Raw genomic sequence first — 27,957 nt, 5'->3', positions numbered from 1 at the left:
GTTTTGTCCTTCGAATCCAGTCTATCATAGTGACCTTAGTCATTCATCAAAACAAATATGCTAACCTTTATTGTAGGGATGGTCTCCTTTTTGGAAAACTAGATGCTATTCTTATTCCGTTATTGATTTTTCTGTAGATAAAACTAATCCCTTCCTAGTGGGGATTACTCTCTGCATGCCACTAACCCCCTCATTAATGTTTTTAACAATCAAAATGCTCGGCATGTGTCCAGCGTTCCAGCAATCGTATAATCGGTGATGATTGATTGATTGAATATTGTTTAAAGGCCCTCTCGAGAATCTTTCACTCATATGGAGACATCACCATTGCCGGTGAAGGGCTGCAAAATTTAGGCCTATGCTTGGCGCTTACGGCGTTTGAGCAGGGAGGGATCTTTATCGTGCTACACCTGCTGTGACACGGAACCTCAGTTTTTGCGGTCTTATCCGAAGGACCGCCCTGTTTAGTCGCCTCTTACGACAAGCAAGGGGATACCGAGGACCTATTCTAACCCGGATCCTCACGGGATTAATAATCGGCGATGTAACGTCAGAATAGATCAACTTGGATAATGGCGGAAAGGAGGTTTTGTATTCTCACCGAATAAATTGTTTCGGTATAATACAACTTACAGAATAGATAATTGGAGAAATAGCAAATTGATGGCAAAAGGGACCATACATTTGCTATTTCACGACTTACCCATCATCTAACTGTAAATAAAAAAACCTTTGACATCCATAATAAATCATCTGATATTTACAATAACAAATCATAGTCTAGATTATTTTTAAGGAATTTAGAAAAAAGTGCCTCTACTGCGTAAAACCTCAGATATAAAAGTAGGCAGCTTCTTTGCCAAACGCTTGGCATTTAGATTTTTTCAGATGAGACATTACCAACCGAGGTTAGGCATCGGTACGATGAAGAACTCTTACTGATACAATTCTGGATACCGTTTCATAAAATCTGAGCGCCATGCATAGTTCTGAGATACTTCACCTGCAGCTAGTAACGTCTCAATATGAGTGAACATTTTTGAAAGGGATTTAAAACAAACCAGTATCTAAATTTGATCGACAGTGGATACTAAAATATGTTACAGAAATTTGTTAAAGGCTTTATATTTACATTCCAATATTTTTATCTTACAAGTTGTAATGATAGCCATATTCCTCAGGAACGTGCTACAGATGCAAACAATGTGTGTATGGATCTTGAGAAGTATAGTACGATTATTTGATATTTCGACAGAAATGAAATACTGGTTTTAGCTTAGCTATAATTCACCTCATGTATTTAACTTATTCTTTCAATTTCGCTTGAGTTGATATGTGTGCTTATCTTCATTGGTTTACATAATAGAAAAAGTAAATGCTATTAATTATCTCGAGATTGTTTTCAGTATCCACAGACTTTAACATTAATAGCGAGATCACAACTATATGGATGTTTAGTCATAATCATGATAAGTTATGTCAATATAATTTTTTAAATTAACGTTACATTGTCAAATTTGCAGTTTTATATTTCAAGAAGAAGAAAAAAATCATCCTGGATGAAAAAGTTAAAAATCGGCAATAGTAAATACGTAAATACCATGATAATGAATACAAAATTGAGAGTAGGGCAAGTAAGGGCCCCTGGAAACACAGAGGTGAGATCAGGTCCCTAGGAGGAGTAAGCATCCCTGTTGACCGGTCACACCCACAGTGAGTCCTATATCTTGACCATGTAAATGGGAGGAATCCGTTTGCAAAGAACTGGCATGAAATACGTTAGACAAAATTCGACCTAATTTGCAAATTAGATTATGAAAAAACCGTATAATGTGCGAAATGCTGACATTAAACGAGATTGTTGAAACCTCTGTAATGTCAACTTGTTTGTCACTAGCCTGTCTCGATTTGAAAGTTGATCATACGCAAATCATTTTCTCGTGTATCGAATCAGTTGAGACATAAAAACCATATTCCGGTAATCGTAGAATGTTGCTACATAACTATGGGAAGTTGACGACGGAGAAGCGAAAGTCCTCCGTTTGTCATAAAGTTGAGTTATTAATAGTTTTCCATATTGATGCATGTATATATAGCAATCAATATACTGATCAATCTTATAACTCCAATAAGGAATACAAAATAACAGGTTTGGCAAACACAGACCCCTGGATATACCAGAGGTGGGATCAGGTGCCTAGGAGGAGTAATCATCCCCTGTGGACCGGACACACCCGCCGTGAGCAATGTCTTGATGAGGTAAACGGAGTAATCCGTAGTCAAAATCAGAGTGTGAAGAACGGCCTAACACTAGGTATGAAACAATCCAGACAGCATTTACCCAGTGAAAGGTTGTATTGGCAAAGTAGATCATTATAACGACCATATAATTTTCGAAATGCTGACTTTAAACGAGACTGATGAATCCGTTGTAACATCAACTTGTTTGACAGTAGCCTGCCTCGATTTAAAAACTGACCATAAGCAGAACAAGCATTTGCGTATCGAATCAGTTAAGAGATATGAACACCATATGCAGAGAGGTGAATATAACGAACAAGTGATCAATGTCATAATTTCTATAAGGAACAAAAAATAAAGAATTGGGCAAAGACGGACCCCTGGACATACCAGAGGAAAGATAAGGTGCCATCAAGGTGATAATTGTTGGTTGGCTGTATATTGTTTAATGTCCCTCTCGAGAATCTTTCACTCATGTGGAGACGTTCTGGTGAAGGGCTGCAAAATTCAGGGCTATGCTCGGCGCTTATGAATCTCGTGGGGATCCAGGGTTAGAATAGATGTTCAGTACCCCTTACTTGTCGTAAGAAACGACTAAATGGTGGTAATCCTTCGAATAAGACCACAATAGCCTTTGAGCAGGGAGGTTTTTGGGTCTCACCCGAAGGACCGCCCCATTTAGTTGCCTCTTACGATAAGCAAAGTGGTATTGGATGGAGACCTATTCTAACCCGGATGCCAACGGGATAAGATGATAATAGAATATTACTACAATAAATATGGAAAATTGAAGCTGAAATCATCCCGTATGTCATAAAGTTGAGTTATTACAATGTAGTTTGCCGTTAAATACATGTATCTATTTTCAATAAAATATCTAAATACGAAGATGTGGATATTATGTGGTGTCGTTTATCTCGAGTTCACAGGGATATATCGACAAATTTTTACATTCACTTAATCCTTTCTCTTATATTTCGTTTGAAATTGACATTGCTTTCATCATTCAGTAAATACATGTCTGTTGTAATCTAGTTCGATCCGGTTTTCTAGTACCACCTGTCTGCAAAATCATTACCAAATATGGAGTGTCATCAAGGTCAAAGGGTACATTAACTGTTCCATTTAACGTATCAAATGGGTCAACCAGATGATATTTTAGAACTTAATTCTAGTTTATATTTTTCATAATACATAAAAATATAAACAATAAAATGTCATTCTTTGTTCCATAGGGTGATGAAGGTAGCAATGATTGCAGGGGGAAATGCATAACCCGCTTCCGCGGTTTACGTATTTTTTCCTGCAATGCTAGCTACCTTCATCACCCGATGAAACAACAAAGTTTAAATGAATGAAAATGATTATTGTTAATAGATAAAACGTCGTCGATTTACATGTACCTACATGTAAATGTCGAGTTGAAGGCCACAGCAAGAGATTTTTGCTTTTCATGCAGAAGCATTTGAATAAACTCTACTTCATAAGAATATAAAAAAAAACAGATCGCAATTATCGAACTTTTCATTATGTAAAATCATCTGCAACAAAACGCATCTGGATTTGATAACAATCAAATTTATTCTCATATTCCTCAAAACAACATAGATACATACAATTATTATACTAGACAAAGAATACAATGCAATGCACACTAGAATTGGTGCACATTTATCCCATGATGCATACATTTTACAATTTTACTGTCAAACTTTAGTTATAGTGTGGAAATGAAATAAACTTCTAACACTTTTGAAGTGTAATTTTTATCTAATACGAGAAAGAATGCCTAGACCGTTTGTATTACATATAACAATATACAAATAGTGAAAGCGGTTTTGTAACTTATATAGTCGAAGAGAAGATTATACATAAATGGTCACATGGTTTTATTGCTATAAACATGTATACCCAACAGACATGTAAGTCAAACAACCTGGGCATGTAGTCTTTACATTTACATTTTGTAAAATAAAAAAGATATTCATTTTAAGCTCCACATACTACTAACCCACTGTGATGTAACCATGATTTTCTTTATGAGGATTTATGACTAGTCAGTATCAGCTGTTAAAGCTATTCAGCTTAACTTATTAAGCTTAAAGCATTTCTAAAAGAAAAAATGTTACAGAGTATCAAAATCTGAACAAACGGATCAAATCAAACTGAATAGTAGTACACGTAACAAAAGAAGCAAACAGGATTTTTCATTTTTCATTCATTCATATCACGGTAAATTTGAATAAGGCAAGCAACCGTTAATAACGTTACAATTGTTATCACTAAAACGACACAAAACAATAATGGAAATTATTCAGTTTTAGAAACATTTAATATCCCAGTCGATAGGTGGAATGCATATGAGTTACCGTACCTGTGCTGGATTCCTAAACTACATAAAAACCCTTACAAACAAAGATACATTGCTGGATCTAGTAAGTGCTCTACCAAGCCCCTATCTTTGCTCCTCACGAAAATATTAACAGCTGTGAAGGAGAAACTTCAAACTTACTGTGCGACTACGTATGCCAGAAGTGGTGTTAATTAAATGTGGATTCTAAAAAAGTTCTAAAGAACTTTTAGTAAACTTGAAATCGCAGAATTTTCCCCAAATCAACAACATTAAAACCTATGACTTTTCAACACTATACACGACCACTCCTCACGATAAATTAAAGACTAGTCTTTTTGACATCATAGACAGTTGCTTCTTCAACAAAAACGGAAATATTCATATCTAGTGATCAGTCATTCGAAAACCTACTTTGTTAAACACCACTCTGATTTCACGCACAAGTACTCTGAAGTTGAAATAAAAAAAAATATGCTAGAGTTCCTCAATATTGACAATATCTCCATGGTCTTTGGTGATCAGGTCTTCCAACAGTCTGTTGGAATTCCCATGGTCACGAATTGTGCTCCTTTGTTAGCTGACCTTGTTTCTATATTCATATGAAGCAGAATTTATTCAAAAAATTCTATGCGAGAAGAAAAAATCTCTCGTTGTGGCCTTCAATTTTGTCTATTAACAATAATAGCTTTCATTCATATGTCGATTTGATATATCCCTGTGAGTTTGAAATAAAGGACACCACAGAGTCGTCCACTTCTGCTTCATACTTAGATATTTTATTGAAAGTAGACATTATCGGCAAACTGACAACTCAACTGTATGACAAACGGGATGATTTCAGTTTCTCCATCGTCAACTTCCCATATTTATGTAGCAATAATCCATTATCACCTGCATATGGTGTTTATATATCTCAACTGATTCGATATGCAAGAGCTTGTTCTGCGTATAGTCAGTTTTGAAATCGAGGTAAGCTACTGACAAACAAGTTGATGGTACAGGGGTTTCAACAGTCTCGATTGAAGTCAGCATTTCGCAAATTCTATGGTCGTTATAACGATCTAGTTCGTCAATACAACATCGCATTGGGTCAAATGCTGTCTGACGTGTTTCATACCGATTGTTAAGCCGTTCTTGGCACACTGATTTTGACTGCGGGTAACTCCGTTTACCTGATCAGGATATAGGGCTCACGGCGGATGTGACCGGTCAACAGGGGATGTTTACTCCTCCTAGGCACCTGATCCCACCTCTGGTGTGTCCAGGGGTCCGTGTTTGCCCAACTCTCTATTTTGTATTGCTTATAGGAGTTATGAGATTGATCACTGTTCGTTATCTTCACCTTGCATTCAGTTCATTTACTTTTTATTTAAATAAATGAGTGATTAAAGACACTAGGTTTCTTGGATTTGAAAAATTACATGATTTCAATTCAAAAAATTGCATGAATAAACCGAAGTCATCTCTTCTGAAAGAAATTGAGTTTATATGAAAATGTTTGAAAATAATATAAAAGTGACAAAGGTACCGGACCAAAAAGTAAAAAAAAATTGTCCATAACGAAACCAACCATTACTGTGCGTCATGATGCATTCAATGAATTAAAAAAAATGATGTATAGAATAAAAATGAGATATGGCACAAGAACATTTTTACATAACACATGTTTACGTATTATTATGATTAGACAATCTATATGTACATGTAATTAGATAAATTTGAATTAATACAGTTCCAACACTTCAAACAAGAACTGCTACAGTACATATCGCTATTAGAATGGACAATTGACTGACTGCAGACCTTGTCGAACCATTTTCTGCCATCAACTGCTGTACAAGCTCATCAGAACCCTCTCGAAGTCCTGCAAAATTTACAAAGCATCATGTTGTTTTTAATTACATTTTTTTTAAAAAAGTATTTATATATAGGACGGTAATGAAAAGAAACCCGACAAGACTCATTTATCTCTAGAAAACTGATTTGAGTAGTTGATGCTTACAGTAATTAATGTTATAGTATTAATCATATGAACTTTAATAACCTGTTTATCTTTCGGCATGAATGATAGTGACTTGACCCATACATCCCATGCATAGCAGATTTTTTCATTAAATCATATTAGCGAATTTTGGATGCCAGGGTTTGAGCTACAAGTGAAATCATCGATATTTTGGGCCAGATGACTTTAGAAACTGTACCTACTTCTTTGAATCTTTTATGAACATATTCTCTCTGACTGATGTCAATAGTTGACTATTTTGAACTTTATAGGTCTACTATAGCGCTATACAAAATCTGCCTTTATTGTACAGTCAATGTAAGTTAATTGATTGTCTCTATGAGTGCACTTGCTGTACATCTTTATATCATATTCAACAATGGATGAATGGACTATCCCATTCTATTGAAATAATTATGTTGCTCCACATGGGAAATACAAGTAAATTAAGTAAATTCAGCATTATTTTTTCGCTATTTTTCACTGTCGAAAAAATATACGTCAAAACCGTACGATAAAAACTGCATTTGATATAAAAATCCAAAGCGGTAATATTTATGAAGAATGGATATAAAAACCGTGAAAAGAAACCAAACATTTAAACGTATATAAAAGCTGTGAAAAGAAACCTAACATTAACTTTTATGATGATGTCATTGGTTTGTTTCCAAACAAATGAATATTTAGAATCCAATAAATCCAGGCATTTACGTGCAAAATAATCTCAAATTGACGAGGAAACACAATTTTGGTGACAAAAGTTTTTTTGTCTATTGACTAAACGCAGAAACCTAGAGTGCTTTCATTGACGTCCGTAACTTGGATATAAAAAAAACTGCATTGTTCACAGTGTTTTACCAAGCGGGTTTTCTGTATCGTCTCAGGTTTTATACCTCAGCATTACTCAACTTACTATTAAAGTTTGACCATACTGAGTGGGAGTGGTTTATTCTGATTGTCATACTGAGTAGGTGTGGTTTATTCTGATTGTCATACTGAGTAGGTGTGGTTTATTCTGATTGTCATACTGAGTGGGCGTGGTTTATTCTGACTGCATGATAACAGAGCCCGCAGTGAATGTCCCTGCTTACCTGATGTACACACTCGACAAGACTTCTTACAGTTGGATAACATGTAGGATGGATTGAAGACACAGTCACCACGTCTAGCCCAGTCTGGACAATATCGATTCTCGTCTTTGCACGAATCCAGTTCTACAAATAACATAGCGGTGTAATTATCATTAATGTGGATGTTTTCAATAAGTTTTCGCCATCTCTTCCTGTTACAGTATTTCTGTATACTGTTCATTATATCCACGTTTTAAAAAATATTTTATTCCACTGATTTATAATGTACACCTGTATATGATTCAGTGAGATAAGATGTATTTAAACATGGATAAATTGATGTTTTGTGATAATGACAAAGGTAGTTAAACTTCCTGAAACATTTTTAAAAAGTAACATCAGAGACAACATAGATCGGAGAGAAATATTCATCATCGTTCAAACAAATTCCCTCCATTGTTTTCATATATATAAGTGCGTTACATATAATAAAAGTGTCGCCGCTGGACCCCTAGCGGCTGGAGTTCACAAGTATCTAACCAATTGATCAGTTAAAAAAACTTTAGTCAACTGAAAAAAAAAATCAAACCAGAATCAATTGTTAGAGGAGTACCATCGGTTAATATGCTTCATATACCATTTCAATTTAAGGTATATTAGAGGTGTGTTCGTCATTATTTGAATTGGTTCACATAAAGCACAAGAGTTAAGCCAGTCCGAGCTGGACCAACTTTTCAGTCCCCCTCCCGCTTTCTATGGGCCTGTCTGCATGTAAAAATTATACGGTACCAATTTTGATGCACCAGATGCGCACTTCGACAAATAATGTCTCTTCAGTGATGCTCAACCGAAATGTTTGAAATCCGAAATAATTATGAAGTTTTAGAGCTGCTAAGCATACATCATAACATAATATAGTTAAAATGTTTCGTTGTTTGATAAACATATTAGAAGAATAAGCCAAACGCTGCCGATAACTCTTTGATTAGTTAGAAAACATTGTTGAAAACAAGACATAAAAGGTGCACCACATCCCTAAAGTCTACTGTGGACGTATGCATAACGTAAATAAAGAAACTAAGAATGTATAACGACTATATTTCATATCTAGTAAATGGATGGTGGGATCTTTGTAATTATGATATCAATTTGAAGGGTTCATCAAATAGAAATAATCCACCATAGCAATTTTCAAAATCTTATTTACTGATTGATTTATCTCACCTAGAGTTTAACATTAAAGAAGAGTGTTGTATTCAAATATTTTATAAACAAAATATATTTTCATACAAATCTTTTGGTAGAAAGTTACATACATTATCTTTTTTAAAATGAAAATATGAAATAAAATAAATCATTTACCACACATATTTAGATTTTCCTTACTTTTACAAAGGAGATATATTATCTCTTTTTTAAAGAAGAAGTATAAAAAGCCTAAAGGTCAACTTCTAATCATTTACCAGTCACGTGAATTTCATGTACTTCACTTTTATCATTATTTAACAATAACAATTTTGTTGATTTAAATCCTTCAAAATTGTTCATTTCCCTTTTCTCACACATTGAATACCTTAAACAATAAATGTGGTGACCTATATTTTGATTGGTTAATTTGGATTTTAAATTTTGATTTCCATATCTCGAATTTTGAATTTACTGAGCCTTCTTGGCTTTCGAAGTCCTGAGTTACATGTAACATACAATATATTGATTGTATACTGCGGCACAAACCAAATATCACTTTGTTTCATTGGTATGTTATTTTTATTGAACAGTTATTATTTACAATTATCTGACAAAGAAAATAAATTCAAAAATTTCATTCCTACTAGATGCCATTTCTTCTCATACGTGCAAGATTATAAATCGAGTAGTGCCAAAGTCTTTGAGGGTTATTAGGATCAACTATCTCTTACAATATTCGTAGCTTTTCTTTTAAGATATAATAACATGGAAATAATTTGGGTAAATATTGTTTCAGGTGTGCAGAATTAAGGGACTCTACTGGAAGTTCTGTAAGGTGCATGTTGCTGAACCATTTGCAGCGATTGCAGACGCCCTAAAAGTGAACTTTTATTTTAAAGGACGAACATTGGAGTTTATGCAAGTTATACTTTTTCAAAGGATCTTAACTTATATTATTTAATTAGAATAATAATATCATCAAATTAGATTACGAGAACCTGATAGAAATATTTGTCAAATAAATTTTTTCAACAGTCGAAAATTGTTAACCTTTTTCTCTTTTTCCCCCGCTGCAAAGCTCGCATGTTTTCATACAATTGGCATCCATCCACATCTTATGTATCGTGCAGTAATTCCATCTGCTCTGGAAACGCTGACAACCTGATGTAGGGTATCTGTCTTCACATGAATCTATGATAGAAACATATTCTGAAAATGACAATCCCTCCCAAACTGCAATATCTGATTTTCAAATAAATATATATATACAGGTAAAATTATTAAAAGATAATCCAGTGACTAAATATACATTAGAACACTCTGGGAATGACGACTTACCTGGAGGAGGAGTGGTTGGAGGTGGGGTGGTAACTACAGGCGGTCTCGTCTGTATTGGTGTACGTGTGGTTTTCGTGCCCTCGTCTGGTATACTTCCATTGTTTTTGCATGAATGACAGTCACTTGCACAGTTCATTGGCATCCACGCAGGGTTGATGACACATTCACCTTCTAAAGCCCAGCCTCTGCACTTGGTGTCGTCCGAATAAGCGTTCATGCAGTTAGCTATATCAAAATATTTGTACACTGTACTTATTTGTTCAAATAAAATTTGGGAGATACACCATGGACAGAAATTCAAACAGTTCGTGTATATGCCTTAAGGGGATATGATGCTGAGATGAAAGTAATTAGATTTTTCTGAAAATCATTTTATCATAGAGAGGAGGTCTCTCCTGTTTGAAAAATGACAATTTTTATAGATGTAAATGAGTTCGTTTCCATGGAAACAACCCCTGAACCTAACAATGTTGAAAAAACACAAAAGGCCAAAATTTAGCAGTTGTAGATCCAAAAATGTGTACAACAAACAAACAGGTTGTAATATGGCTATATTTAATGGCCATCATACAAACAGTCTATGTGCAGACACTATGATGTGAATTTTTTTTTCATGTAACACAAACACAAATTACCCAAAATTCAGTCCAAATTTCCTCAGCGCCTCTAAAAAATATCTTTTTGAGGATAGAGTTTTCTAGGGAAATGGTGACAAACATTTACTGAATGTAATTAGATTTTAATTATTTTACTATGATTTAAAGATGGCATCCATAGCTACATGACTAACCAAAAATATTGGCATGTCAATGAATTGGATAAAAAGATATGATGAACTGAAGGTCATCTGACGTCATTGAATATTGCTACAAATAAATCGAACTGATTTTTCTTTCTTTCTCTAAAACACTTTTTTTTTAAAAAAATCAAACACAACGTTTAAATCTTATGTTCTGAAAAGTGGTTAATTTCTCAAAATATTTTAGTTGGTATGATAACGAATTTAATTTGGAAAGAAAACAGTCTGAATTTCCTCTGTGTTTTTTTTTTTTTTTTTTTTTTTTTTGCGTTTTGGGCGTAAATTGTTCAGATAAACGCCAAAAAATCATATCCGGTATGAATGTATATAGAATATTTGAAATTTTATATAAAGAATGCATAAAGGTACCGAACCAAAAAAAAACAACAAAAAAACAACAACAACAACCCACTTAAAATCATATCACCGACCAACCTAAATGTTCTGATCTCATTAAAACTTTAATACTTTAGCGAATCGTTAACCACAATAACCAAATGTTTGGCTCGAATTGTTTTGAACACAGCCTTATTTTGCTTTGAAAAAATAATTCAAACAAGTAGCAATCGGACATCCGATATTGATACCATAATTGCGCCTTAGTATTTAATAATCTAAGATAGTCTTGTGCCATTAGTTGTAATTGAATCAGTGCATATAATTCATTATAGTAAAAGTGTAAACTGTGAAAAGTACAATAGAATTGACATGAATCAACGGATGATGGACACGTATCGCAGATCTACATTATGTACCCCTCTAAACTGCAAATATTGTTTTAGATGTATGTGTAAATTATTTGATTGCTATTGATTCTAACTATTCTAAAGTTTCAACTGATATTCTGGTGAAACCTATTAATGTTTCGAAAAGGGAGGGGGTGTAACAAGTTGGGCGAACTAAACATTTTCATAAAACTATTAATGAAAGTTGAAGAAAACAAACAGTGATCAATCTCACAACTTCTATAAGGAATACAAAATAAAGAGTTGGACAAACACGGATCCCTGGACATATCAGAAGTGAGATCAGACTACTTTATTATTGTAAAAATTTATACAAGAATTATAATCAAATGTTTGGTTTTCTTTCTACGCAATCTGGAGAGGGGGTGGGATTGGGTCTATTTGAATATGGAATTTGCGCAACAAATATGCCCGTTTCAAAGTAGAGGAGAGGCAGTCTAGAACACTCGTTTAAGTCAAGCCCCCCCCCCCCCCCCCCATCCGATCTGCAAATGAAAATTAGATGGGTAAAATACATGTACTATGTTAGATTGAAAGCATAAAATAATTATTTGATGAGAGCAGCAACAGGATGATAAAGTAAGTTTTGATTATACCTATTCCGCATTTCCTCCGTTTTATGACATCTAGGTGTTTCAACACGTATCGGACGATCTAATTTCAAATCCAAACATCTAACACTATATAATTTTGATTCAAATAAGCAATTAAACTTACGTACATTTCAATTATGTTTGCAAAAAATGCATGCATGCACACCTCATTTGGACTTCATTTTCTCTGATGAATAAATCCATCGGTAATTAAATTCCGCCATGCATATGCAGAAATCAGTGCTAAATAATTCGTAGCCTGCTTTGTATATCTACTTATTATGGTAAATGAGGTTACAAGTATCATAGATGAACCAATGAATTGCATTAAATAATTCACAAGACACAGACACAGTATATACATGTACCGGTAGAGGTATACCTGAGCGGTACCACATGTACCTTTGTGCCGACAAAATGTTTAGTCCTCGGGTAAATATATTTTTCAATTATTTTTATTATTTACGAAATCTCGGAATATAATACAAAATATTTATTATTACTCTGATAAAAATTTTGTAGAATTTTTTTAGCCCTAAGATTACTGTCGTTCAATTTGGGTATATGTGCTTTTAAAATTGTGCAGAGATTCTGTTCGACGTGTTGCGACTCCGTCTTTCATTTCTATTTTGAGTCTATTTTGAAAAGAATACACAGGTCTAGAAATATATAATATAACATGCGATACCGTGACATCTGTCAAACTCTGTCTGTTGTCAACGTAAACATGGCGTCAAAAATCACGCGCTTATCTCGTTACCTCATATTTCCTAAAAACACGTCATAACGGCATTCATACAAAATTATTCAATCAAAATAAGGCACCAGCTGTTATGATTTATGCTTTTGTATTTCGAAAATATGACTTTAGTCAAAGTCATAATCAATATATGTCACGACAATCATGACCTACGTACGCAGTGACTTCAAAAAGGTCACAATCATATCCCCTTAATATTAAAAGGCAGGAATTTGATCACAATGCCCATCTAACTATCTCTGCACTTGCTGATGTAAATGATATATTATAGGTTTACTGATATTTTTGTACATTAAGGAATTGGTCTTGGGCAGACTTACACAATGTATATACCATTTTGATAATGCTAGATGTTGTTCTCAGGAAGTGTTTAGATATTCCATTTTATGGATGCGTATTTAACGTTTTAACATCAATAAATATTTAATGGAACATTAAATTGTTTTATATTCTGAATTTTGTACATTAATTAGTATTTCCTTCAAGCACCTCAATATCATTGTGTTACAAATTTTCCTATAAGTGCCCCTCAATGTTTAGCCAAACAGAACGCAGTAGTTGGACATTTTAAGCTTTCTCACCATTTGTTTGAAAATAAGCAGAATTTTGCCATCAACGTTTTTACACTTTTGATTGAAGTTTAAAAGTACTACCTATTCCATTTTTATATCATAAACTGCTTGAGTTTTTATAATGGATAAATTGGTTCATACTAAGGTGTGTATATATAATCTGAGAATTTTGATTTTCAGTTCCTGTAATTCTAAAACATCTTATACACTTATTGGATATAACGAATTAAGCAAAGTTGTTTGTCCTTTACACTTCGTTATAAGCGTGTTTTAAAGTATATATGTGAGGAGAGTTTTAAATTCGTGTAACTTTTGTCAGTTCAGACGAGCTGGGTCTTCTGAAGATTTCTCTTTAAACTCACTTAAACAGGATTAGTCCTTCCTTTAATCGATTTAGCATCTATTTGAAACGAGAATATTAAGTTTGTTTGAAAATGGACGAAAAAATAGATATGGTAAAAATAGTTTTCAGACAAAATATGCTTGCAATGTAAAACTTATACGGTACCAATTTTGATGCACCAGATGCGCATTTCGACAAATAATGTCTCTTCAGTGATGCTCAACCGAAATGTTTGAAATCCGAAATAACTATGAAGTTTTAGAGCTAAATAGAGCCAAAAACAGCGTGCCAAAAGGTGGAGCCAAATTCGTCCTAGGATAAGAGCTATGCATGAGGGAGCAAGTATTTCTTTGTTTTTAGCTTACTGCGAATGATTATTATAAATTTTACTGACCCCTTAATTGGAACTGGAGGTTTCATGTAAAACGTTACTCCCGATGAACTTTTTTATGCAATCAAGTAAATGCACACATATATAAGGTTTGCTTTTCTATACGATTGACTTACTGTTTGGTCTAGGATTGGATTTGCTGCAGTAGTTACAGGACTTTTTACAGTTCTGTCTCATCCAGTCCTCCGCGACCACACAGTCGCCGTTATCTCGCCACCCATTGCAGGTATCGTCGTCATAGACGTTTTCACAAACGTTCTCCTGGTCTGAAATAGTTTTATTTTGAAAGGATTTTTGCACGCAAGTATTTTCTAAAAATTCGAAATAATCTGAATTACAAGAGAAGGAAGATACTCTTTAAAATACTAAATAATACTTAGGATAGCATAATGTGAATTTATATTCTATCATGTCTCGAACTGGATATTCTCATTTTGAATTTAGATTTCTATGGTCGTTGTAATGATGTAATCTATCACTGGGTCGAATGACGTGTTTCATACCAATTGTTAAGCCGTTCTTTATATACTGAGTTTGACTACGGACTACTCCATTTACCTGATCAAGATGTAGAGCTCAAGGCGGATGTTACCGGTCAATAGGAGATGTGTACTCCTCCTAAGCACCTGATCCCATATCTGGTATGTCCGTGTTTGCCCTTCTCTTAATTTTGTTTTCAGTATAGGATTCGTGAGACTTATCATTGTTCGTTATCTTCCTTTGTTCATCTCAATACATGAATAAGATTTTTTAATAAATGATGCAAAAAATGAAGTGAAGTTTTACATCAATTGTACCGTAAGAGTGGCGGATTCAGAGGGATAGAGAGAGAATCAGTTTTTCGTTCTTGTTTCATATATTAATCTAACATAATGTTAGCTTATGTAAAGTTGTGAATTCTGGAAACGACTTTACGAACTAAGACGAAAAATACGTTTTACAAGTAATTTACTTTACACTATTAAATGCACATTATTTACAAATCAAATAACAAAATATGAAGAAAATGTGTAACTGCAACGATATTTGCACTTCTTTGACCTCTTAAAAGCGATAACTTCTGCTTATACATCGTCAACTGCCAATATTTATGTAACATTATATCATATTCGTCAGTATATTGTGGTTATATTTCTCAACTGATTCGATATGCAAGAACATGCTCTGCATATAATCAATTTTGATATACATGTAGGCAGGCTACTTACAAGTAAGTTGGTGTTATAGAGATTTGCACAATTTTGCTAATTCTATGGTCGTTATAATGATCTTATTTGGAAATATAACCTGTCATTAAGCCCAATACTACTCTTTCTTTATATACCTACGAATTACTCCGTTACCTGATCAAGATCTAGGGTTCAGAGTCAGTGTGACCGATCATCAGGGGGCACTTAGTCCTCATTGACACTTTATTCCACCTCTGGTGTATTCAGGGGTCCGTGTTTGTCTTACTCTAGGTTTCGTTTTCTTTTATAAGATTTAAGGGATTTATCACTGTTCGATAACTTCACTTTCTAATAACGACATAACAGAGAGACCGCTTGTGTAAAAGCTGCACCATGTTTTAAAAGAAAGTCTGACATACACTGATCTACATGTAGTTAATTCCTCTTGACATACCTTGTCTAACATTTTGAGAGTTTCCACACGATCCACATGCGCGTGCGCAATTAGCATTCATCCATTCTGATCTTCTTCTACATTCACCTTGTTTTGCCCAAACATTGCATTTCCAATCATCTTCTGAATTTCGACAACCTTTAAAGTAATGTCGAAATGAGTAAACTCTAGTATTCAGCTATGACATGAGTAGTTTTTTGCGATCTGGATGTACATGTATTGGAAGTGAACTATAATTTCGTTAAGTCATAATTTTAGGAATTTACATTTTCAGTTTAGAACGCGAGCTCATCATTTAGCGGATTTTTACACGACTGTACATGTATGTAGATTGCATAACTTAATCAATTTCGATTTCTTTTTCATATATACATTATTTTCCAATCTACAATAAATATCGCAACAAATTCACGGACAGCCTATCGTTTTTCAGGATGTGGCATACCTTGTATATGTTGACATACATCGGCAATACTACAGCTATCACATTAAAAATATTGGTAATAACTTTTCTTTTAGATTTTAAGCTTTACATGTATCACATGTAAGATTCCAAACTCAAAGCAATTACAGTTTCCCTGCTCCCCGTGCGTGGTAGCTACCTGACGGAGTACATCACGCGTCGTAAATGATTGGCAGTTTGACACACGTAAACATCTCCTATTTAGATTTCATTAGTGTGTCCCAATCCATCAATCTTTTGAATATGTATATGCAAATAAAAGCATTTCAAATGGAAACTTCAATTTCTGGTTATTTCAACTGAGTTGAAAACAATAATGATATGAGGACTGTACATATACATCCATATAGTCGTGTCATTATTCTAGTAACATAATTGCCAATGTTGGATGTGTTTGGAATTTTATAGAAGTTACCTGAATTTAACTTTGTTTTTCCTATCGTGCAGTCAGATGTTCCGTCAGGGCAGATGCATTCACAATTCTGATCCAAGAATCCCCCATCACATCTAACACTGTCATCACAATGATCATCTATGAATTGAAGAACAAACTTTAAAATCTATAATGATAAAACCACATTTTCTGCATGCATTCTGTCTTTGAAAATTCTTATCTGAGACAAAAGTTTCAGAGATATCTATCATACATTAGTGTTGGAAAATAAATTTATATTATGTCTCTCTAAAGAATTTATGAAAACCCACTGCATTTGTACATGGCGTTCAAAACCCGTACATCCCCAAAGGACAGCTCCTTCTGATAAACTCTGCCTATTTCTGCTTCCTTGTCCTTGTACGCTGGTAAACCAGAGATTGTTTGACTCCTACCATCTCTACTAAAAGCCTAAAAGCATAAAAAACGTAGAATTTAGAATCTCCAAACATTTTATACATTAAGCTGTTGGCTTTGTAAGAACATGATATCCATTGATTATGAAATATCCAGCCTCTCTCGTAATAACTCAAATTATTTTAATGATTATGATTAAGATAAATTTGCAGGAGTTTTTCACTTAATTCATAAAAAAATATCTAAGTATGAAGCAGAAGTTGACAACTCTGTGGTGTCTTTTATTTCGAGTATTTTTTTCTGGGGAAAAGTTTATTATTACAGTATATGTAAAATAATTTGAAACATGCAGGTCGGATTTTGCAACTGGAATATTCTAAATGAATTAAATAAACACGTCAAGACTCAAACGGGTCCTTATTCCTATGACGATGATAATAACTATGTCTTATAATGACCTTTTCAATATTTACTACGCCAACCCAGCAACCCACAAGATGTATAACCCCTTCATTTTCCACTCATCTAGCAGCCATTGTAGAGTTAATCAGTAAAACGGAGAGGGAAAGAAAGAGGATTCGAGTCATAAAATTATGCAGTTTTCATTTTTCTATTTTTCTGTACATGGACTGCTGGCATATTATTTGATTACACAATGAAATAACCCGTAGATAACTTACTGTAACTCCATAGTGCATGACAGACGGGAAATCGTAAGGTATTGCATACGTATTGATGTACGAGACCGGGTACTTGTTAAACTGATCTTTTAGGCCCGGCTGGATGTTCTGTTCATTAATTCGAATGTATCCGTCTCGATCTGGTCGATTCTGTTCGTGAATTAATCCTACAGCATGTCCAATTTCATGTAGGTACAGTCCTTTCTGTATTCGATAATTCAAATATCTAGATAAATCTACACATGTAGGAATCACATGACTAGTCTGTTTTGAAAGTACAGAAATAATTATTTGCATTAACTGTTGGTACATGTATATAGGTAAGATATACAAAACTAATCATCATTTTAGCCCTGAAATGCTCCGATACGACATCACAAACACATAATATTCCCACCATGTTCTTAGAAATCCTTAAGAAATAATAATTTTTCTACACTAATTTGTCTTCAGAAAGTATGGACCAAATGTGTCAATCATGATTAGATTGACATACATGTATATTATTATATCTTAATGTTCCAAATACATAACTAGGATTTAGATCAACGTATGTGGCCAATTATTTATAAATGTTCATGACATTTTAAAGAATTAACAGTAAATATCAAACAAAAATTGGCATCATATTCCAAAGTTCTCCGAAAATATCTTGCTATTTAAACGTGAAAAGTCCTGAATTTCGGAGAAATCAAATACTGACTGAATTTTAAGTCGTCATTTAGACCTATGCTACGTTCTCTAATACGGAGAGCTTTGTAAAGGGAAACTGCTACCTATCTAACAGAATATGTAACGGCTCAAAATGGAATCCACGTCATCTCGCTTACGAAATGAGCGCTCTCCCAAGTATGTTTTTGTGACAATTTATTTAGATAGATCAGAATTACCAAATTAACATCTGTAGAAATGAACTTACAAAGCGACATCCATTTCTATCTAAGCTTAGCTCCTGTCTTCCGCCTTCTTTACCCAGTCGAGACCAACATCTGTCAATGGTATCAAATGCAATAAATATATTCATTCAAATCATTTATTTCAAGTGTTTTAATTTCACTTCCGTAATGTACATGTGGTATTACAGCATACAATTATCACTTTTATATGAAAAGAGATGGAGTATCATGCTCAGAAATGACCAAACAACACATGATGCAGGGGTTCCACAAACCACACATGGTGCAGGGGTTCCACAAACAACACATGATGCAGGGGTTCCACAAACAACACATGGTGCAGGGGTTCCACAAACAACACATGGTGCAGAGGTTCCACAAACAACACATGATGCAGGGGTTCCACAAACAAGACATGGTGCAGAGGTTCCAACAGACTCGTTTAAAATCAGCATTTCGCAAATTATATGGTCGTTATAACGATCTAGTTACAATGATGCTTTCAAGAACTGAGAGCATTATTAGATAGAATGAAATGATAGTTTACCCTTGTGAATCTATCATGTCCACATAGTCAGTTTCCGTGGTTCTTTCTTTAAATCGAAGACAGGTGTATTTTTCGAGTTCTCTCATAGCAACTTTCACGAAATATTGATCACCATCATCTGTAATTTAGATTTAGTATGTTACAATTACTTCCAGTTCTGGATTCTGCAAGTGTTCTATAGGCACACGATGATTTTACCTACCATTATAAAGTACAAATATACTGAATATTCTAATACCAATACTACAGTATGAATAGCAAACTACCCATACGCAATATCGCTCACCTCAGCAGTATCACCCACCCACCCCAAGTGATACCCTAAATTCTAATTACATCATTTAGTCAAATGTATTTTATGTCTCATACTATTTCTTTTTCAAGAGGACAGCTCACCGAAGCTTGTATTTGCTTTAAAAATCAACACTGTAAAACTGTATGAGAATGAAATATGTTACTTATTTTAGACAACAAATGACGAAGATAAAGATTTGTTAATAATATCTTTGGCCCTTTTTGTTCGCCATCTTTTTGCTTGTTGTACACTTTGGAATAAGTTTCCAAGGTCTGTATTTTAACTAGTCTTTGTTTGTTATTTGTGATAATCATGTATGGGGAAAAATCAGGACAGATGTGTTGAAATCCTAGGTAATTACATTGTATGTATCTACTGATTTTCCCCTGTTTGAACTGGTCAGTACCATATTTATTTGTGAAATTATCTATATGGGGGAAATCAGAAATGATGGGTTGACATATTGTGCAAGATTATGACAGTGTTCGTGGATCGCTGATTTCCCCCCTTTTTTGTATGAACCTTTATCTTCGTCATTTGTTGTCTAAAATAAATGACATATTTCATTCTCATACAGTTTTACAGTGTTGATTTTTAAAGCAAAAACAAGCTTCGGTGAGCTGTCATTTTGAAAAGAAAATAGTATGAAACATAAAATGTCTATTATGTACTAGTATATAATAACATTTATGGCGAAACCTTTTCCTTATATTATTTATATTAGTTAGTACCCGTATTGTACCTCTGAACATTAAACCCCGTCGGGAACCCCTTTTCAACATTAGCACAGTTTGTATCTGAACCAATGAAAACTTGTGTATAGATCACGTGTCTACTTCTGTTAGAAAGTTTTGACTGTTACTACTGGATTTCTCAAATTTCAACACGCTTTCTACAAGTCCAAACAGTCAAAACTTTCTAACAGAGGTAGACACGTGATTTATACACAAGTTTTCATTGGTTCAGATACAAACTGTGCTAATGTTGAATAGAGGTTCCCGACGGGGTTTAATGTTCAGAGGTACAATACGGGTACTAACTAATATAAATAATATAAGGAAAAAGTTTCGCCATAAATGTTATTATATACATAATAGATATTGCCGTGTTTACAATATAAAACTTGAGAATGTTTCCATCCATTTCATAAACTTCATCTACATTCTTTAAAAGAAGATTTTTAAAAGATGCTTGTTATGACTTGAGTAAAATTTTAAACCACTCTTATGGCCACGCCCAAACCTCAAGTTGTGAACAAATTTGAATCTACACCAAATGGTGACATTTCCATATTTATGTGAGAATGGTAACCTTGACGTTCTGGAGAAGATTTTTCCTACATGTATTTATTACTATGTAAACATTGCACACCCTTTTTGACCCCGATTGACCCAAGGTGTCAACAAACATGAAGAAAGTACATAATGTGGGGAATAAAATAAATCAAATTGAAATAGTGTACCCTTGCATGATATCAACACTGTAATTTTGAGAATTCTTTTTACAGAAATTTCCTTTCTATCCTCATATAAAACATTGTGGCTCCACAGGACTGCGGAGCTCGTGAACATTGCATGTGATTTTGTCAGTTTTGTTTCATTGCTTCTTGAGATCAATATTTAAACCACCCATCCTACTTTGACTACTTCTTAATCGTATTTCCTTGCAAGGAATCCTGTTCCATCATGTGGACGAATTCGAATCCCCTTCATTTTCACCCAAAAATGACATCATCCTCGTGTTTCTTGAGAATTTGAAAATGTCAGAGAGTGTACAGAATGACGCCAGACGACTTGAATTTCAATGAAAAAGGCTCACTTGAGAATTATGCACAAGTAAGCAACATGATCTCTCTCTCTCTCTCTCTTTCTTCATCTTTCTACTTCTCTCTTTCGTACCAAAATGTCCAGGTGTGAACCTGTATGGTACGATCCCACCATCCCAGTACGACACAGGATTTTGCACAGCCTTTCGTCGCTTTCTTTTGCTAGAAAATGTAAACATATAAATAGATTATCTTATATACCTGGTACTAGTTCACGTGACCGTGTGAAGAAAAGCAGACAGGTCATTGCAATATCATATCTACGTATATCTGAATATTCTTCTCAGTAAAACTTTTTAAAAAATTGATTCGTCGAAATGTTCGTTCAAGTTTATTAAAGTGTGTAAGAAGTATGCGCGCTAGGTTCATAAATCAAAGTGTGTAAGAAGTATGCGCGCTAGGTTCATAAATCAAAGTGTGTAAGAAGTATGCGCGCTAGGTTCATAAATCAAAGTTTCTATAATATTCTATAGAAACAGTTCAAATACAATTTGTAAAAATCAAAATTATATCCATGTAGTGTATGTAACCGCTAACGACACAGCACTCCTAAATAGAAGAATACATTATACGCTGCAGAATCCACGCTTATTGCTTTAAATCATAACAGCAATGGTTTAAATTCTATCAAGTTACTGACAGATTATCGGGAAATATGCTCGCTTGATGTTATTACGCCCATAAAGCGGATCGGGCTTAGGAGGTCTTCTTCCGCCCCACGACCGAAGGCTGGCATACATCCCAGTACTCCGTCAATAACTTTTTTATTATTTATTTATTCTATGAACTTCTATTTCTAGAAGAGCACATTCGTTTAAAGGCGAAGTGTTCAAGTTCATTATTATTTGTAAACAAATATGGCGTTAATGATCGAGTTATGTAAGCAGGTCACCGTTGAGTGAAAATAGTTCCCATCAATTTTCAGTGCGGCGTTTGTCAAAGCTCAATATTTTCCATAGAATCTATAGGGAAAATATCAAAATATGTAATAACAACAGTTAATAATCCCCCTTCAATGATAAAATTGTATCATTGACCGTTGACATTATTTTCTTCCATCCGGAACGTTTACATTAATTTTTACTATTATCATATAGCTGCGTTGTATCACTTATTACAAACCCAAGCAGCATCAAAAGTTGTTTGTGGTAACTGTCTCGGAGTCATGAAATCATAAAAATCAATAATAAAGAATAATTTACATTTTCTACATCGGCGGTGAAGAAAGTCCGTTTATCATGGACACCTTCAGTATGCCACAGAATAAAGTATGAGCCATATATCAATCAATCAAAGGGGCGTGGACACGATTTGAACTGAAACGTTTATTTTATTTTTCCATTTTTAATGTTCTTAACTAACGTAATTCTAATGGTCAGCAAAAATTTGAATGTCAGTTGTCGAGTTAGAAGAGAGATACAGAGAGCAAAATTCTTTGTGATGTAAACAAGGCTCGTATCATTTTTTAAGCAAAGGTTAAAAATACTAGTAAAAGTTTCGCTTTAAGCAGATTTTTTTTTTTTTTTCAAATCAGATGTTAATTCTAAGCACAATTAAACAGTTTCTAGTCTTTGTTACATCTCATTTCACTTTAAATATGATTTTTTTTAGCAAGCAATATATATGTAAATGTACATGTATATGTAAACAGAAAGCATGGCACGAGCCTTGTTTACATATCAAAGAATTGCGAATATTGAATCTCACTTGTAACTCAACAGCTGACATTCAAATTTTGATTAACTATTAGAAATACCTCAGATAAGCATTGAAAATCTTAAAACTGGGGAATTAAAATTTGAAAATTTTCCGTTCAATTCAAATCGTGTCCATGTCCTCATAAGAATGTGCTGTCATAGGAACATATTACTATCCCTGCAGGCCACATCAAATACCCGTGGAGCGTAATTTCAAGAACACTAAAAAAATTATACTAAATAAAAACACATTTCGTGATAACAAAAAACAATCCGAGAGAAGCGTTCTCATTGGATTACTGACCTGTTAGAATTCAGTGCATTAAACTGTTCCTGTGTCACATACATGTCTAACTCCTTCAGAACCAATCCATCCGGTAACGTCAGTCTGTTGGCAATAGCTAAATGATAATGTACATGATTGTAAAACTCATAAAAAGGTCAGTACAGTATCACGAGTATTGTATCACAGTTTATTAAAACACTCTATGTGAAATACATCTCTTCTATTCAAATGCTGCGAAGTTTGATTGATTGTATATTGTTTAACATCCCTCTCCGGAATCTTTCACTCATACATTTGTATCGAGACGTCACTATTGCCGGTGAAGGGCTTCAAAATTTAGGCCTATGCTCGGCGCTTCCGGCCTTTGAGCAAGGAGGGATCTTTATCGTGCCATACCTGCTGTGACACGAGACCCCAGGACAGCCCCATTTAGTCGCCTCAAGCAAGGGGTACTGAGGATCTATTCTAACCTGGGTCCCCATGGGATTGAAAAATTCATGTACATATGTATTGAATATTTCTGGTACCTAATGGATTTACAAGATATTACACATATATGTAAGAACATTATATTTTCAATCTTGATTTTTACACTTTCACGAAAACTATAGCTTTACTTGAGGAAGGGCAGAAAACAGGACACTCGGGATAAACTCGCTCTTCTCTTCGTATTATTTCCTATCTTTAAGAGTTTGCTTTCCAGCATTGTAGTATACAAGTTAAAAACAACGATCTTGAGACTTACATTACAAAGCAAATGTAATTTCAAAGTTCGATGAAAACCAGGGGCGGATCGAGGAATTGCAGTTACGTGGGCGCCACTTTATGAGACAGCTCCTGGGTTTTGCAGATTTTATGGGGCTTAAAACATTTCTCCTATTAAGTCATTTGTACTATTTTCTATGATTTTAATAAGGTGAAATTAATAAAATGACCCAAATTTTAAGGGTTTTTTGGAAAAAATTAAGTTCTTCCAATAAAGTAATTGAAGAAATCAAAAGATTTTGTCATTTATTTATCCGGGAGTGGAAGAAATTATTGCATCTTTTATCGTTTAGTACATTTTCCGAAACAAGATACCGTGATTTACCTTAAATTTGAAAATTTTAAGGGGGGGGGGGGGGGCGCCGGCTGCGCCCCCTATAAATCCGCCACTGAAAACATACACAATGTTTTACAATATCCTAATAATCACATAAAATTTAATAAATACGCGCTCGTTAAATACAAACTGCAAAGGGATGATGTAATATATCTTATTATATAGCTAATAAATAGTCTATTATAAAATCTGCGTAAAATTTAGAGAATGTTAACGTTCAATATCCTGAGAATTTATTGAACGCTAACTTTGCATTTAAATTGTGTGCGCCCGAAACATTCCTAGTATGAGCGTTCAATATTGACGTTACCGTAACGACGTTAACAAGCCAAAATGACAGACGACGGCCTTTGAGCAGGGAGGGATCTTTATCGTGACACACCTGCTGTGACACGGGACCTCGGTTTTTGCGGTCTCATCCGAGGACCGCCCCATTTAGTCCCCTCTTACGACAAGCAAGGGGTACTGGGGACTTAAGGAAGTGAAGAAGAGCAATTGGTGTTTTATCATGAGGAAAATATTGCAGCCGAATTTTACAACACAAAGTAAGAATTTACCTCCATATCCCCCAAGCATTCTTGACATAATTTGATCTATTGTAAGATCCTTCGGAGGGGTCCTCCTATCGAGTTGTCCCTCACAATAAATAAAAAGAGCCACAACCTGCAAACAAATAACATCACTGTAAAATCAATCATCTAGCTGTTGTTAAGGAGGCACGAGATAAATGAGTAATTTCGTGAAGTCCTTATTTTATTGTAAAAGTGTGGTATTTCTTTGAAGTACGTGTTTAATCTATTCTCTTTATGAATACTTTTCATTCATGTCTATATCACGGATATTACGAAAAACAAACTCAAGTAAGTTGGTGATATTTATCGAAGTCGTTAATGATAATGTGTATCCCAAAATATCTCTTCAACGCGAATTTGGTTTGGCTCTGATTTACGTTATACAGGAATTGTATCGACATGTATGAAACATACGGTCAGTCAGGGGAAAAAATGACATCCTACGAGAACTGTATATAATAAACACACGGTCAGTCAGAAAAAGAATTATCGCGTGAGTACATTTTAACTAAATCCACGGTCACAAATCTTGAAAATAAACTGTCAACTATCTTTAAGCAGAAACACAAGTGTACATTAGATGAAACTAATGTTCTATTAAAAATATACGAAGTAATTACCAAAATCAAGGATATCTTCTCCATTGTAGCGCACTATAAAACATCAAGTGTTAAAAAGTATCTGGTTTTATAAACTCCGTATAACGATTGATGGAATATCCTATGTGTCATCTCCACTTACAGAGGGCACGAACAGTCTCTTAGAGAGCAGAAATAAGCCTATTCAATTAATGAAAGTAAACTGCATGTCCTTTTAAGGGGTTAGACAAACATCTTAGTCCAATTGACGAACTTACAATTGGCACAATTTAAATATAGATAGTGATTATCATAAAGGCTTGACCACCTGTTCATAGTGTGACTATTCTATTTTCTTGATATAAAAGTAGATACTTGAAAAAACCTTAATTTAAATAATACAAACACGGTACATTTATATTCCTGTATAAGAATTATACTTGTATGGTATTAACAATGCAGTTTAAATTTATAATACAAATTGATCTGCAACGCATAGGAACATGATTCGCCGACTCCATATCGAAAATATAATTCATTGTAACAAAATTTCTGCATAGAATTAAGGATGAAAATCGTGTCAGAGTTTTAAGGGGGGAGGGTTGTCATTCGCCTGAATTTTACGGATTGACGAATACTTATAAATTGTGTATCATTGATGCAATACGTGATCCAAATGAAGAACTTAATCGACGGAACGACATGAATAAATCTGCATACAGATGATAAGTTTGAAAATGATTGCAGCTAAATAATTCCTTAATTGTATGTATGCATATACACCTGTAATAATAACGTTAGGTAATGTAATACACAACAGCTGTAAGTGGCGGCTCATTGGAATGGTTTTGGTATTTATACGCTCATACAGAGCGCAGAGGAAAGAATAAGATTAAAGGGACTTGTTGTTGAGAGAAGAAGTAAAGCAATCGAAAAACTAAAGAGAAAGTACATTTAAGTCAACGAAGAGAAAGTAAGTCAACGAAGAGAAAGTAAATCAACGACGAGAAAGGTAGTCAACGAAGAGAAAGTACTACATATGTAAGTCAACGAAGAGAAAGTAAGTCAAAGAAGTACAATAATCAGGTCGAAGTAGAACAATCAAAGAGGTAGATGTAAAGAATAAAGTAAAATAAGAGAAACACGTATAAAACAAATATTGATAAATCTACTCTTGCCCTTTACATTTTTGAAATTTAATTTGTTATGAGGATCAGAGAAATGTTAAATTGCTTGTCAATATAAAAGAGAGTGACTGCCATTTTGTAGACATATGGTGTTCTCCGCTCGGGTCACAGTATACATGAGCGTGTGAAATTCATTTGAATTTCTACTACATTAGAATATGTCAGTGTTAAAGCTGTGGTCATTACTTCACGTGTTTCTGTTCTAAAAGCACGGAACGAGAAAACAATAAATTTACTAGGTACTATTAGCTATGACACTTATGTTTGTATAACACCCCCTTGCTTGTCGTAAGAAGCGACTAAATGGTGGCAATCCTTCGAATAAGACCACAATAGCCTTTGAGCAGGGAGGTTTTTGGGTCTCACCCGAAGGACCGCCCCATTTAGTCGCCTCTTACGATAAGCAAAGTGGTATTGGATGGAGACCTATTCTAACCCGGATGCCAACGGGATAAGATGATAATAGAATATTACTACAATAAATATGGAAAATTGAAGCTGAAATCATCCCGTATGTCATAAAGTTGAGTTATTACAATGTAGTTTGCCGTTAAATACATGTATCTATTTTCAATAAAATATCTAAATACGAAGATGTGGATATTATGTGGTGTCGTTTATCTCGAGTTCACAGGGATATATCGACAAATTTTTACATTCACTTAATCCTTTCTCTTATATTTCGTTTGAAATTGACATTGCTTTCATCATTCAGTAAATACATGTCTGTTGTAATCTAGTTCGATCCGGTTTTCTAGTACCACCTGTCTGCAAAATCATTACCAAATATGGAGTGTCATCAAGGTCAAAGGGTACATTAACTGTTCCATTTAACGTATCAAATGGGTCAACCAGATGATATTTTAGAACTTAATTCTAGTTTATATTTTTCATAATACATAAAAATATAAACAATAAAATGTCATTCTTTGTTCCATCGGGTGATGAAGGTAGCAATGATTGCAGGGGGAAATGCATAACCCGCTTCCGCGGTTTACGTATTTTTTCCTGCAATGCTAG

General features: G+C 34.3%; 1 protein-coding gene across 3 annotated transcripts; it reads right to left on the bottom strand.

Moving 5' to 3' along the window:
- Window positions 1-3,799: 3,799 nt before the first annotated feature.
- LOC125657500 (zinc metalloproteinase nas-13-like) lies at window positions 3,800-25,946 on the bottom strand. Of its 3 annotated transcripts, XM_056149614.1 has the most exons (15): window positions 25,793-25,946; window positions 25,158-25,263; window positions 23,517-23,613; window positions 21,589-21,677; window positions 19,396-19,513; window positions 18,872-18,941; window positions 17,953-18,156; window positions 17,188-17,326; window positions 16,898-17,014; window positions 16,020-16,157; window positions 14,513-14,662; window positions 10,193-10,417; window positions 9,905-10,045; window positions 7,688-7,810; window positions 3,800-6,458 (listed from the first exon to the last, which is right to left on the bottom strand). In XM_056149614.1, exons 1-15 carry the CDS (start codon window positions 25,814-25,816, stop codon window positions 6,337-6,339), a joined length of 1,863 nt encoding a protein of 620 aa, XP_056005589.1. In that variant the 5' UTR covers window positions 25,817-25,946; the 3' UTR covers window positions 3,800-6,336. The 3 variants fall into 3 exon arrangements, with proteins under 3 accessions (XP_056005589.1, XP_056005590.1, XP_056005591.1); XM_056149615.1 differs by lacking the exon at window positions 16,020-16,157 and having other exon boundaries at window positions 25,793-25,905; XM_056149616.1 differs by lacking the exon at window positions 17,953-18,156 and having other exon boundaries at window positions 25,793-25,905.
- Between the last annotated feature and the right edge of the window lie 2,011 nt (window positions 25,947-27,957).

The sequence above is a fragment of the Ostrea edulis genome, chromosome 9, assembly GCF_947568905.1.
Source record: "Ostrea edulis chromosome 9, xbOstEdul1.1, whole genome shotgun sequence".
Lineage (NCBI taxonomy): Eukaryota > Metazoa > Mollusca > Bivalvia > Ostreida > Ostreidae > Ostrea > Ostrea edulis.
This window is presented reverse-complemented; position numbering and strand designations above follow the sequence as displayed.

Coding starts and splice junctions, on each gene's coding strand:
- LOC125657500 (XM_056149614.1), bottom strand. CDS start 25,816: ATGGAGAAGATATCCTTGATTTTG. Junction 14,663..16,019: donor CTCTCAAAATGTTAGACAAG/GTATGTCAAGAG, acceptor AAACTATTTCAG/ACCAGGAGAACGTTTGTGAA. Junction 6,459..7,687: donor TTGTCGAGTGTGTACATCAG/GTAAGCAGGGAC, acceptor TAAATTTTGCAG/GACTTCGAGAGGGTTCTGAT.